The 13398-nt window shown below is 40.0% G+C and overlaps 1 protein-coding gene across 30 annotated transcripts in view; it reads left to right on the forward strand.

Moving 5' to 3' along the window:
* The first annotated feature begins 370 nt into the window (after positions 1–370).
* Positions 371–13398, forward strand: part of AMN1 (antagonist of mitotic exit network 1 homolog) — an 81441-nt gene continuing 68413 nt past the window's right edge. For 10 of the 30 annotated variants that reach the window (XR_014082424.1, XR_014082426.1, XR_014082422.1 and 7 more), the window contains exon 1: positions 371–489. Coding sequence is in view for 2 of the 30 variants with exons in the window: in XM_081591631.1 (XP_081447757.1) it covers positions 472–509 (38 nt within the window). In the remaining 28 variants the exon portion in view is untranslated. Of the gene's footprint in view, positions 510–4229; positions 4291–13398 lie in introns of all 30 variants that reach the window. The other 20 variants (XR_014082423.1, XR_014082421.1, XM_081591642.1 and 17 more) reach the window with 3 other exon arrangements.

The following is a 13398-nucleotide window of genomic DNA, read 5'->3' on the forward strand; positions in this document are numbered from 1 at the left end:
AAAACACGCCCTCTGACGGTCATGGTTTCTTTACCTAAGAGGGTCTCCGGTGTGCGTCCACTAACGCTGGGCCCAGCATGGACTGCACCCCTGTAGTAACAGCGGCCATGCGCAGAGGCGCGAGGTTCCAGGGGGTACTAGGGGAGGTCCGGCGCCTGGCTAGCCCACCAGGGAAACCGCCCGAGCCACGCCGGAGGGACTGCAGAATGACAACTCCCACAGTCCTTCTCAGAGCCCAAGACTTCTCTCTAGTTTATCACACTGTCGCTCCGGGGCAGCGTGCAGGGTTCCGCCCCGAGGGGGCTACGCTATCCCTCCGTAGTCGCGAGCGCGCCGGCGCCTGGTCACCGGAAGAGGCGGGTGACGTCACGAGGTACTACGCGTTGCGCTGGAGGCGGGAGTTGACAGACGGTCTCTGGCTGAATCTCCGCGGCCCCGAGACCGTGGAAGAGGCTCCGAAGGGCGGCCGCGATGCCCAGCCCCGAGCGGGTCAGTCAGCTCCTGGATCTGTGAGTCCGCCCCGGCCCGCCTTCCCCTCGCCCCGCCCCGGCACAGCCCGCGCCCGCCGCTCCTCTCGGCACCCCATCCCCGCCCCCTTCCTGCCTCCCATCGAGTAGGTCCACAGGCTGTTTCTGCTCCTGGGTCCGAGATTTGTCCTGTCCTGGCTGAGGACAATCGTGCCAAGTGGGCTGCCCGGCAAGCTTGCCCCTCTGTCCCCCGATAGGTGTCCGAACTCAGCCTTGACAGCTCCTCGCCCAGGCGATTCCTGGCAGTGGCCTGTCTCTGACGGGAGCTAAAAGCCTTAGTAAAATAAAACAAAACACTGGATGGGGCTCTCAAAAGCCTTCAGCAGAGTTACACCCAGTTACTGTAATGGGGATGATTATTGATTCTGTGACACAGCGCTTAAATCCCTGATTGCGCTTGCTGGGTTCAGCTCCCGGGTCTACCATTCTCCAGCTGTATGTCTGTGGAAGAGTAGCTTAACCTTACTGTACCTGAGTTATGGATCAACAAAGTTAGTATAATAACAGTACCCATCTCATGGCGTTATGTGCTGTGCTTAGTCGCTCAGTCGTGTCTGACTCTACGACTACATGAATTGTAGCCAGCCAGGGGGCTGGCTGTCCATGGGGATTTTCCATGCCTGTAAAATATTCATATCAAGTTAAGCTCTCTGAAATTTCTGTTAATACTAGGCAGTCTTCTAAGGATTTACGTATGTTAAATTTACTCCTCCCTGTAACGCTATGACCTGTAACTGGCTGGTATTAAAACAAATTTCAGACCCCCTAACTTGATATGAATATTTTATAGGCATGTCGTTATAGGATGGCTTATAAAGTGAGCATAAGGAAGTTCTTTAACCTTTGCAATGGTTTATGACATTAGGAGTTTACAGATGGTAGGAGACTGGTTAACAGTGATTACTTTAGGCTATTTTAAGACTATTTAAGTTGATTTTCAGAGGCATTTACAAGAAATAAGTTTCACTTATGTTCATGATATAAACTAGATTTGGTTTTGCTTATGTGACTTAACTGGTTTGGTCACCTTGAGGGATTTTTCAAGTCTGATCTCCATTTATTTTATTTAAAAAAATCCCCAACTGTCAGTCATTCTCTCAGCAAGCTGAGAGTGAACCAATCTAGTGTTACTCTCACTACTCCTTCAATGTAGGCATTGGGATGGATGGTCATGTAATTGCCCTTGCCGGCAGTTGCATAGTCACCCTGGACACTGGCAGTGGGATCTTTGTGTTCTTCCAGTTGTCTTAACACTAATGGATAACATTTGATGTGTGAGTAGCCACTGAAGACATTTAGAACTCTAAAGAGGATACAATGCATTAAGGAGGCTAATATGATGACTATCAGGAGAATAATAGCCAAGTATTGAAAAGGATTCTCCAGAGCAGAGATTTCCAACTAAATAATCAAGAGAAGCATGTATGTGTTAAGTCACCTAAGTCATCTGTGACTCTTTGCGACCCTATGGACTGTAGCCTGCAAGGGTCCACTGTACATGGGATTCTCCAGGCAAGAGTACTGGAGTGGGTTGGCATTTCCTTTTGCAGATCTTCTTGATCCAGGGATTGAACCCGTGTTTCAGAAGTGTTGCCTATTTGATGAAAGATTGTCATCTAGTCTTTTAGATCTTTTTGGTATGTTAACATAGAAATTTTTTTTTTTAAACCAGTTATGCTGTTAACGAATCACAAGTCCGTGTGCCCAGTGAGGCGCATCAATACTAAAACATTAAGAGTTTGAAACAGATTTATTACAGATTCATACAAGGAGATGAGTGGCTCATGCCCTAAGAACCCCAAAGTTACTGAAAGCTTTCAGCAAGCCCTTTAAAAGTAGAAGGTGAAGGAGAGGTGTGGTTAGTTGTTACAAACTTCTTGTGTCAGATCCTTTGCTCTTAAGGTCAGGTCATGGTCAGGTAACAACATTCCGGTAAATCTCTACCAAATGAATGTTATTCTGTGTCTTGACAAGAAAGGCAAGGTCCCAGGGCACAACTTTCACCCTCCAGGAGCCCAGTCCTGGCTAATAGGAGGCAGATCTCAGTTGGCTGCTCTCTCAGGGCCAGGTTCCCACATCCTGCCCAGATGTCATCTCTAAGGGAGCCAGGCGCCCAACCCAACTGGCCCTCAGTCTCCTCAGGCCACCCAGATGGGGAGACCAGGTTCAAGGCCTGGGCCAAAGCTAGTGGAGGGCCTTAGTAAGGACTTTGGAGCCCTATAGAAGAACATAGTTCTTAGTGTGTTCCCTGGGTTCTCCAGCTCACCTGCTGGCCCAAGGCTGAGTGAGGTGGAGGGCCTCCAGGAGAAGGTCTGAATCTGCCTCTTACCTCACTCTTCATCCAATGACCACCACATGAACGACCCTTGGGTAAATCACTTCCCTAATGGTCCCTCATTGACAGTTGCTTGTGGGCAGGGCTCACTGAGGCACTGAGCAATGACTGAGCAAGCCCTGTTGCCTAGTAACAGGGTGCAGAGTAGTGAGGCACAGCAATGGCTGCCTGCTAAGGGCTGTGCTCATCTTGCTCTCTTACAATAGTACATGCGCCTCCATCTTGGGTAGTTAGGGTGTCTAAGGCTATGCAGTTGTCTAAAATAACTCTGGCTAAAGAATTTCTAGATTCTTGCTGTGATTATAGAGTTTTGCAGGGGATAAGGTCTCTCCTAGTGAGATTTAAGTGCAAGTTTTGTTGGTGTCTCTTCCAATAAACTGAGTCTCTAGGTTTTAATATATGAGGCATTGTCTTCTTTTAGAAGCAGACCACAAAAAGCTTTATGGACCTGGTGGAAATAAGCCTTTCAATATTACATTAGTGTCTTATGGTACTGAACTATGTCATGGTTACTTAGGATGGGATTAACATGCTGCTGCTGCTAAGTTGCTGCAGTCGTGTCCGACTCTGTGCGATCCCATAGACGGCAGCCCACCAGGCTCCCCGTCCCTGGGATTCTCCAAGCAAGAACAGTGGAGTGGGTTGCCATTTCCTTCTCCAGTGCATGAAAGTGAAAAGTGAAAGTGAAGTCACTCAGTCGTGTCCAGCTCCTAGTGAGCCCATGGACTGCAGCCTACCAGGCTCCTCCATCCATGGGATTTTCCAGGCAAGAGTACTGGAGTAGGTTGCCATTGCCTTCTCCGGGATTAACATGAAGATGCCTTATTTTAGGAAGTGGTATGATAGCTAACTGGAGAAGGCAATGGCACCCCACTCCAGTACTCTTGCCTGGAAAACCCCATGGACGGAGGAGCCTGGTGGGATGCAGTCCATGGGGTCTCGAAGAGTCGGACACGACTGAGCGACTTCACTTTCACTTTTCCCTTTCATGCATTGGAGAAGGAAATGGCAGCCCACTCCAGTATTCTTGCCTGGAGAATCCCAGGGTCGGGGGAGCCTGGTGGGCTGCCATCTATGGGGTCGCACAGAGTCGGACACGACTGAAGCGACTTAGCAGCAGTAGCAGCATGATAGCTAAGCTTCCATGTAAGTAAGCTTCTATGTGGTGTAAGCAATCAGTTATTTAATAACTATTTCTATGGAAACAAAAGAAAGGCAAAGATTAAAGATTAGTTGGAACAAATTATAAATGCAGTTGTTGAGTCTAGAGAGCAGCCAGTCAAGAAAATTTTTGGAGCTGAGCTTAGATTTTTAGATGGTGGAATGAAGATGGCAGTTTCAAACTGATAGATTTTCCTGGTTTGCAGTTTGAATGTCAGTGATGATGTCATCAGGTGTTCTGCTGAGGTCTGAGTGGCCTACATAGAAGTAAGTATGAAGGTTGTTTTTTTGTCTATGCATGATCCATTGTGGTGAATTCTCTGAAGTCTATATCAAGACCTATAGCTATATCTTGTAGGGTTTGAGGAAAAGAATAGTTTTAGTTTTAATTTCAAGTCAGAAGGGTGGGAGAAAATTGAAAATATTAGTTTGGAGAGTTGTAGCCAGATGTTAGAGAAAACCATAAGAGTTCGGGATCCAGTCCAGTTTACAGTTAGAAACAAAACCCCAAAGAAAATAAGCAGGACTAGAATTTGATTGTGGGTATGCCAAAGTTTTCTGTTTAAACATAATTTTTCTCTCTATAGTCATTTTTACTAAATATAATCATAGTAAGTAATCTGTTTGTAAAATGAGTCTAGTCTCGTTAAACTTGACTTGTTATTTACATAAATACAGCAAGAATAGATTTTATGTGCTCTCAAATATGATATTCCAATCAAAGCTTTGATAATATCCAAGGGCCTTTATTGACTCTATAGAGTCAACTTTAGGGACTTCTCTGGTGGTCCAGTGGTTAAGAATCCACCTTCCAATACAGTGGACCCAGATCCGATCCCTGGTCAGGAACTAAAATCCCACAGGCCCTAGGGCAAATAAGCCCCCACGTACTACAACTGCGGAGCCCACTAGCTCTGGAGCCTGTGTGGCAACAAAAGATCCCTCGTGTGACAGCTAAGACCTGTCACAGCCAGAAACAAACAAACAAACAAATAAATAAATAAATATATATTTTAAAGTCAACTTCAGATACTTAAAACTGACTTAACAAGGAAACTCAGGTTACATCTTTAAAAGCCTCTTTATGCTAAGAAGCCAAGCCAAGGACTTAGCAGTTATGTCCTATTACAGGGAGAACAAATTCTTATTGAATTTATGCAAATATGTATTGCCATGAAAATAAGGATGCTCAATAACAGGGTTTTTAAAATTTGTTTTAATTCTGAAGGAGTCAGATAAGGAGAAAAAGAAAAATGTTTCATTTTTGTTTACAAAAGTATACCAAATTGTTGTAGTTTTAGATAACTTAGAAGGAGAGGGAAAAAAAGATTTTTAAATCTGGAAAACAAGCATTAAAGAACAACGTTTCAAGAAAAGTCATAAAAGTTAGTTATTTTCATCAGTTCATTTGGTCCCTTGGAATTAATCTTTATTTTCCCTAATCTTGGGTTAGCAGTTTTATGAATTAAGCAGTTTCTCCATTAGAGTTCTAGAAATTCTTACTCAGTTTACTGGTGTGATCTTAAAATTATCAGAAAGCTATATTTTAGAGTACTTGTTAGGGTCCTTTCTGTGAATCTCCCCAAAGACAAAGCATTCTGGCCTGTAGTTGATTGTAAATGCTTTCCGAGAATTAAGAGTATAACAATAACTCTCTGTGAATGACAAAAGACTTAAAAATAGCCATGGTTAAAGATCTGATGAGAGTTCCCTATTAACAAAAATGATGAAATTGTCAGATAAATTCAGTTATTTCTACGACATACAATATTTTAAGATGACTGATAACATTATACTAGGATGTGTCAGATTTCTAAGAATTTCATGCAATTTCTGGAACACATATTAATAACATTTTGCTGTTGTTCAGTCACTCAGTTGTGTTCGACTCTTTGCAACCCATGGACTGTAGCACACCAGGCTTCCTTGTCCATCAGCAATTCCCGGAACTTGCTCAAACTCATGTCCATTGAGTTGGTGATGCCATCCAACCATCTCGTCCTCTGTTGTCCCCTTCTCCTCCCGTCTTCAATCTTTACCAGCATCAGGGTCTTTTCCAATGAGTTGGCTCTTTGCATCAGGTGGCCAAAGTACTGGAGCTTCAGCTTCAGCATCAGTCCTTATAATGAATAATCAGGATTGGTTTCCTTTAGGATTGACCAGTTTGATCTCCTTGCAGTCCAAGGAATTCTCAAGAGTCTTCTCCACCACAGTTCATAAGTATCAGTTCTTCTGTGCTCAGCCTTCTTTATGGTCCAACTCTCACATCCATACATGACTACTGGAAAAACCATAGCTTTGACTAGACGGACCTTTGTCAGCAAAGTAACTTCTCTGGTTTTGAGTATGCTGTCTAGGTTGGTCATAGCTTTTCTTCCAAGGAGCAAGCGTCTTTTAATTTTATGGCTGCAATCATCATCTGCAGTGATTTTGGAACCCAAGAAAATAAAAAGTCTGTCACTGTTTCCATTGTTTCCCCATATACTTGCCATGAAGTGATGGGACCAGATGCCATGATTTTAGTTTTTTGAATGCTAAGTTTCAAGCCAACTTTTTCACTCTCCTCTTTTAGTTTCATCAAGAGGCTCTTTAGAGAACCCCGTGAACCCCATGAACAGTATGAAAATTCAGACAAAAATTAGTGTAAATAAATAATTTTTTTTATAAAACCAAAAAGCCTTACCTCTTGTGATGTTGCAGAGGTTCAGTTTTCCCAACTAATTACAGACCTGATAAAGATAACATGAAGCACAGGAAATTAATTTGCTAAGACACAGAATCTTTAGTTTCTAGACAGATTACACAAAAGGTAAAGAAAAACCTTTTATAATATCAAGAGCAGACCAGTAATCTAAGAAACGTTTTAACACCGGGGGCAGGGAACCTTCAGTTTGTGTCAGTTTATTACTGAGCTCATTTTTAAAACCCTTATAAATAAATCTATGTAAGTTTAGCTAAATTTGACCTTTCAACATAAAATTTATAAACAAGCAACTTTCTGTATTCATTTAGACTTTGAATTAGTCCTTTTTCTCATTTTGAAATAATCAGTAATTTTACTTTACAAAGTTAGTGTATAGAATTACTTTGTTTCTTTCCATAACAAAAGCAGAACCTATTCTTTACATACTCTTCCCTGATAGCTCAGTTGGTAAAGAATCCACCTGTGATGGGGGGACCCCAGTTGAATTCCTGGGTCAGGAAGATCCCCTGGAAAAGGGATAGGCTACCCACTCCAGTATTTTGGGGCTTCCCTGGTGGCTCCATTGGTAAAGAATCCGCCTGCAGTGCAGGAGACCTGGGTTTGATTCCTCAGTCAGGGAGATCCCCTGGAGAAGGAAGCAGCTACCCACTGCAGTTTTCCGGCCTGGAGAATTCCATTGACAGAGAAGCCTGGCAGGCCACCGTCAGTGGGGTCTCAAAGAGTTGGACACAACTGATCGACTTTCACTTTCATATAGAAATACATCCCATTTCTCTCTCATACCTTGTATACAAAGTTGTTTTCTTTCATTTTTGTTTCTAGTATTTATTTTTGTATATTGATTATTAAATTTAACTTTTATTAACATTTATTTTCCAGTGGAAACTCAGAAGCATGCAGTTGTTGAACTGTCTGTCATATAGCAGCATCCTGTAGTAGATTAGCAAATTCATGAATACATAATTACAAAACATTATATTTTTAGAGACATGTTTTTTTACAGTACAACTTTTTCTTACAGTTTCATTGAGAAATAATTGACATGCAGCACTGTGTAAGTTTGAAATATACTGCATAATGACTTGACTGACATATACAGTAAGTTCAGTGAACATCTATCATCTTATAGATACAAAATAAAATGAAAAAAAAAGATTTTTCTCATGATGAGAACTCTTAGCAATTATTCTCATAACAACTTCTATATGTGACATACAGTGTTAATTGTATTTGTCATGTTGTACATTCCATCCCTAGCACCTATTTATCCTATAACTGCAAGTTTGTACCTTTTAATGCCTTCATCCAATTCCTCCTGCCTCTGGTAATCACAAATCTGATTTCTTTCTATGAATTTGGTTTTTGTTTTTAAAGTATAATTGTCCTACAACATTATATTAGTTCCTGTTACACAACATAGTGATTCAGTATTTCTACACATTTCAAAGTAATAACCGCAATAAATCTAGTTACAATATCTCACCATATAAAGATATTTTATAGTTATTGATTATATTCTATACACTGTGTATTTCATACCCATGACTCGTTTATTTTGCAACTAGAAGTTTGTACCTCTTAATCCCCGTCATCTATTTTTTCCTCACCCTATCCCCTCCCTCTGGCAGCCATCTGTTTGTTCTCTTTATCTGTAGCTATATCTGTTTTGTTATGTTCAGTTTTGTTTTTTAGATTTCACATATAAGTGAAATTACATAGTATTTGTCTTTCTCTGTCTGACTTATCTCACTTAAGCATCATGCCTTCTAGGCCCATTCATATTGTCGCAAATGGCTATATTTCATTCTTTTAATGGCTGAGTAATATTCCATTTTGCAATATATATCACATTTTTATCCATTCATCTCTTGATGGGTGCTTAGGTTGCATCCATATCTTTATTACAAGTAATGCTGCATTGAACAAAGTGTAGTATATATCTTTTTAAATTAGTTTTTCTTTTCTAAAGATAAATACTTAGGAGTGGAATTGATGGATCATATGGTGGTTCTATTTTAAATATTTTGAGGAATCTCCATACTGTTTTCCATAGTGGCTGCACCAGTTTACATTCTCACCAGCAGTGCACATGGCTTCCTTTTTCTTCACATCCTTGTCAGCACTTGTTACTTCTCTTTTTGATAATGTCCATTCTAACAGATGTGAGTTGATATCTCGTGGTTTTGATTTGTATTTCCTTGATGATTAGTGAAATGATCATCTCTTCACGTGCCTCTTGGCCATCTGTGTGTCTGGAAATATATCTATTCCGGTCCTCTGCTCATTTTTTAAGTTGTTTGTTTTTTAATGTTGAGATGGATGAATTCTTTGTATATTTTGGATATTAACCCCTTATCAGATATATTGTTTGCAAATATCTTTATATGCACTTTTGTTTTGTTGATAGTTTCCTTCACTCTGCAAAACCTTTTTAGTTTAATTTAGTCTCATTTGTTTATGTTTGCTTTTGTTTCCCTTGCCTGAGGAGACATAACCCTACAAGTATTGCTAGGAAAAAACGTCAGAGAGCTTAACTACCTATGTTTTATTCTAGAATTTTTATGGTTTCAGGCCTTTCATTGAAGTCTTTAATCCAGTTTGAGTTTATTTTTATATATGGTATGAGAAAATGTTCTAATTTTATTCCTTTAAATGTAACTGTTCAATTTTCCCAGAAATGCTTACTGAAGAGACAGTCTTTTCCTCATTGTATATTCTTGCCCCTATGTCATAGTTTAACTGACCGAAAATGTTTATTTCTGGACTTTCTATTCTGCTCTATTAACCTAATGTGTCTGTTTTTGTGCCAGTACAATACTGTTTTGATTTCTGTAGCTTTGTAGTACAGTGTGAAATGAGGAAGCATGATACTTCCATCTGTGTCCTTCTTACTCAAGATTGTTTTGGCTGTTGGGGGGTCTTTTGTGTTTCCATACAAATTGTCAGATTATTTTTTCTAGTTCTCTGAAAAATGCCAGTGGTGTTTTGATAGGCATTGCATAGAATCTGTAGATGGCCTTGAGTAGTATGATCATTGCAACAATATTAATTCTTTCAGTTCATGAACACAGTGTATCTTTTCATCTATTTGTATCATCTTCAATTTCTTTCATCAGTGCTTTATAGTTTTCTGAGTACAAATCTTTTACCTCCTTAGTTATATTTATTCCTAGGTATTTTATTCTTTTTGATGTAGTTGAACATGGGATTGTTTTTTTAATTCCTCTGTCTGATAGTTCATTGTTAATATACAGAAATGCAAAAGATTTCTGTATATTGTATCCTGCAAGTTTACTGAATTCATTGATCAATTATGGTTTTTTAGATGGTGGCTTTTGGATTTTCTATGTGTAGTATCATGTCATCTGCAAACAGTGATGGTTTTAATTCTTTGCTTCTTATCTCGATTCCTCTTATTTCTTTTTCTTTTCTGATTGCTGTGGCTCAGACTTACAATACTATGTTAAATGGAATTGGTGAGGGTGGGTATCCTTGTCTTGTTCCTTATCTTAGAGGAAATGCCTTCAACTTTTCGCTGTTGAATATGATGTTAGATGTGGGCTTGTCATATATGGTCTTTATTATGTTAAGGTATATTACTTCTGTACCAACTTTGTTGAGAGTTTTTATCATAATTAGATGTTGAATTTTGTCAAAAGTTTTTCTACATTTATTGAAATGATGATATTTTTCTTCAATATATTAATGTGGTATAACACATTGATTTCTTTGTGGATATTGAACTATTCGAGGATGAGATTGATTCATCCCATCCCTGGAATAAACCCCCACTGAACATAGTATATGACTGTTTTAATGTACTATTGAATTCAGCTTGCTAATATTTTGATGAGGATTTTCACATTTATGTTCATCAGTGATGTTGGCCTGTAATTAGCTTTTTTGTGATATCTTTGTCTGGTTCGGGTATCAAATTGATGATATTCACTCACAGAATGAGTTTGGAAGTGTTCCTTGGCCTGCAATTTTTTGGACTAATTTGGGAGGAACAGGTATTAACTTTTTTCTTAAATGTTTGGTAGAATTCACTTATAAAGCCATCAGGTCCTGAAGTTTTGTTTGTTGAGAGATTTTTTAATTACTGATTCAATTTAATTCAAATTCATAACTGGCCTGTTCATATTTTCTATAGTGTAATTTTTTAATCTGCAAGTTCAGTTCAGTCGCTCAATCGTGTCTGACTCTTTGCGACCCCATGAATTGCAGTACACCAGGCCTCTCTGTCCATCACCAACTCCCCGAGTCCACCCAAACCCATGTCCATCGAGTCAGTGATGCCATCTAACCATCTCATCCTCTGTTGTCCCCTTCTCCTCCTGCCCCCAATCCTACCCAGCATTAGGGTCTTTTCCAATGAGTCAACTCTTCGCATGAGGTGGCCAAAGTATTGGAGTTTCAGCTTCACATCAGTCCTTCCAGTGAACACCCAGGATTGATCTCCTTTAGGATGGATTGATTGGATCTCCTTTCAGTCCAAGGGACTCTCAAGAGTCTTCTCCAACACCATAGTTCAAAAGCATCAATTCTGCGGCGCTCAGCTTTCTTCATCGTCCAACTCTCACATCCGTACATGACCACTGGAAAAACCATAGCCTTGACTAGATGGACTTTTGCTGACAAAGTAATGTCTCTGCTTTTAAATATGCTATCTAGGTTGGCCATAACCTTCCTTCCAAGGAGTAAGCATCTTTTAATTTCATGGCTGCAATCACCATCTGCAGTGATTTTGGAGCCCAGAGAAATAAAGTCTGACACTGTTTCCACTGTTTCCCCATCCATTTCCCATGAAGTGATAGGACCAGATGCCATCATCTTAGTTTTCTGAATGTCGAGCTTTAAGCCAACTTTTTCACTCTCCTCTTTCACCTTCATCAAGAGGTTCTTTAGTTCGTCTTCACTTTCTGCCATAAGGGTGGTGTCATCTGCATATATCAGGTTATTGATATTTCTCCTAGCAATCTTGATTCCAGCTTGTGTTTCTTCCAGCCCAGCGTTTCTCATGGTGTACTCTGCATAGAAGTTAAATAAGCAGGGTGACAATATACAGCCTTGACGTACTCCTTTTCCTATTTGGAACCAGTCTGTTGTTCCATGTCCAGTTCTAACTGTTGCTTCCTGACCTGCATACAGGTTTCTCAAGAGGCAGGTCAGATGGTCTGGTATTCCCATCTCTTTCAGAATTTTCCACAGTTTATTGTGATCCACACAGTCAAAGGCTTTGGCATAGTCAATAAAGCAGAAATAGATGTTTTTCTGGAACTCACTTGCTTTTTCGATGATCCAGCGGATATTGGCAATTTGATCTCTGGTTCCTCTGCCTTTTCTAAAACCAGCTTGAACATCTGGAAGTTCACGATTCACGTATTGCTGAAGCCTGGCTTGGAGAATTTTGAGCATTACTTTACTAGCATGTGAGATGAGTGCAATTGTGCGGTAGTTTGAGCATTCTTTGGCATTGCCTTTCTTTGGGATTGGAACGAAAACTGACCTTTTCCAGTCCTGTGGCCACGGCTGAGTTTTCCAGATTTGCTGGCATATCGAGTGCAGCACTTTCACAGCATCATCTTTGAGGATTTGAAATAGCTCAACCGGAATTCTATCACCTCCACTAGCTTTCTTTGTAATGATGCTTCCTAAGGCCCACTTGACTTCACATTCCAGGATGTCTGGCTCTAGGTGAGTGATCACACCATCGTGATTATCTGTGTCGTGAAGATCTTTTTTGTACAGTTCTTCTGTGTATTCTTGTAATATTCTGTGTAACCTGCAAGAGCCGTGTTTATTACTAAAACTTAATAGGTACTTCTCTTGTGGTTAAGAAAAAACTATTAAAAATTCCAACATATGGAGGCTAAACATCACGCTTCTGAATAACCAACAAATCACAGAAGAAATCAAAAAAGAAATCAAATTATGCATAGAAACGAATGAAAATGAAAACACAACAACCCAAAACCTATGGGACACTGTAAAAGTTCTGGGAGAATAACATTGAAACATGTATATTATCATATGTGAAACAGAACACCATTCCATGTTCGATGCATGAGACAAGGGCTCAGGGCCGGGGCAATGGGATGACCCAGAGGGATGGGATGGGGAGGGAGGAGGATGGGGGGTCCAGGAAGGGGAACACATGTAAACCCATGGCTGATTCATGTCAATGTATGGCAAAAACTATTACAATATTGTAAAGTAATTAGCCCCCAACTAAAATAAATAAATTTATAAAAAAAAAAAAAAGAATCTGCCTCCCAATGCAGGGAACTCGAGTTCAATCCCTGGTTGGGAAGCTAAGATTCCACGTGCTTCAGGGCAGTTAATCCTGCACGCCACAACTAGAGAGAAGCCCTCACACTGTAATGAAGAGCCTTTGTGTCACAAGCAAGATCCCAAGTTTTGCAACTAAGATCCAACATAACCAAAAATAAAATAATAATAATAAATATTTTTAAAAAATTAAAAAATAAACAAGTGTGAAAATTAAAAGGCAAAAGTAGGTAAAAATTTATGTTTCAGTATATTATCATATTTAGAAGCGGTCTAGAAAAACTATGATAGGTAATGAATATCCATCATTTAATTTAACTTAGTGTAAACTTTTGTCTTACATCTATTTAATCTACTTGTTTTTAATAAATATGCTTGGC

Source organism: Giraffa tippelskirchi, chromosome 4, assembly GCF_054371585.1.
Source record: "Giraffa tippelskirchi isolate mGirTip1 chromosome 4, T2T-mGirTip1v1.2.pri, whole genome shotgun sequence".
Classification (NCBI taxonomy): domain Eukaryota; kingdom Metazoa; phylum Chordata; class Mammalia; order Artiodactyla; family Giraffidae; genus Giraffa; species Giraffa tippelskirchi.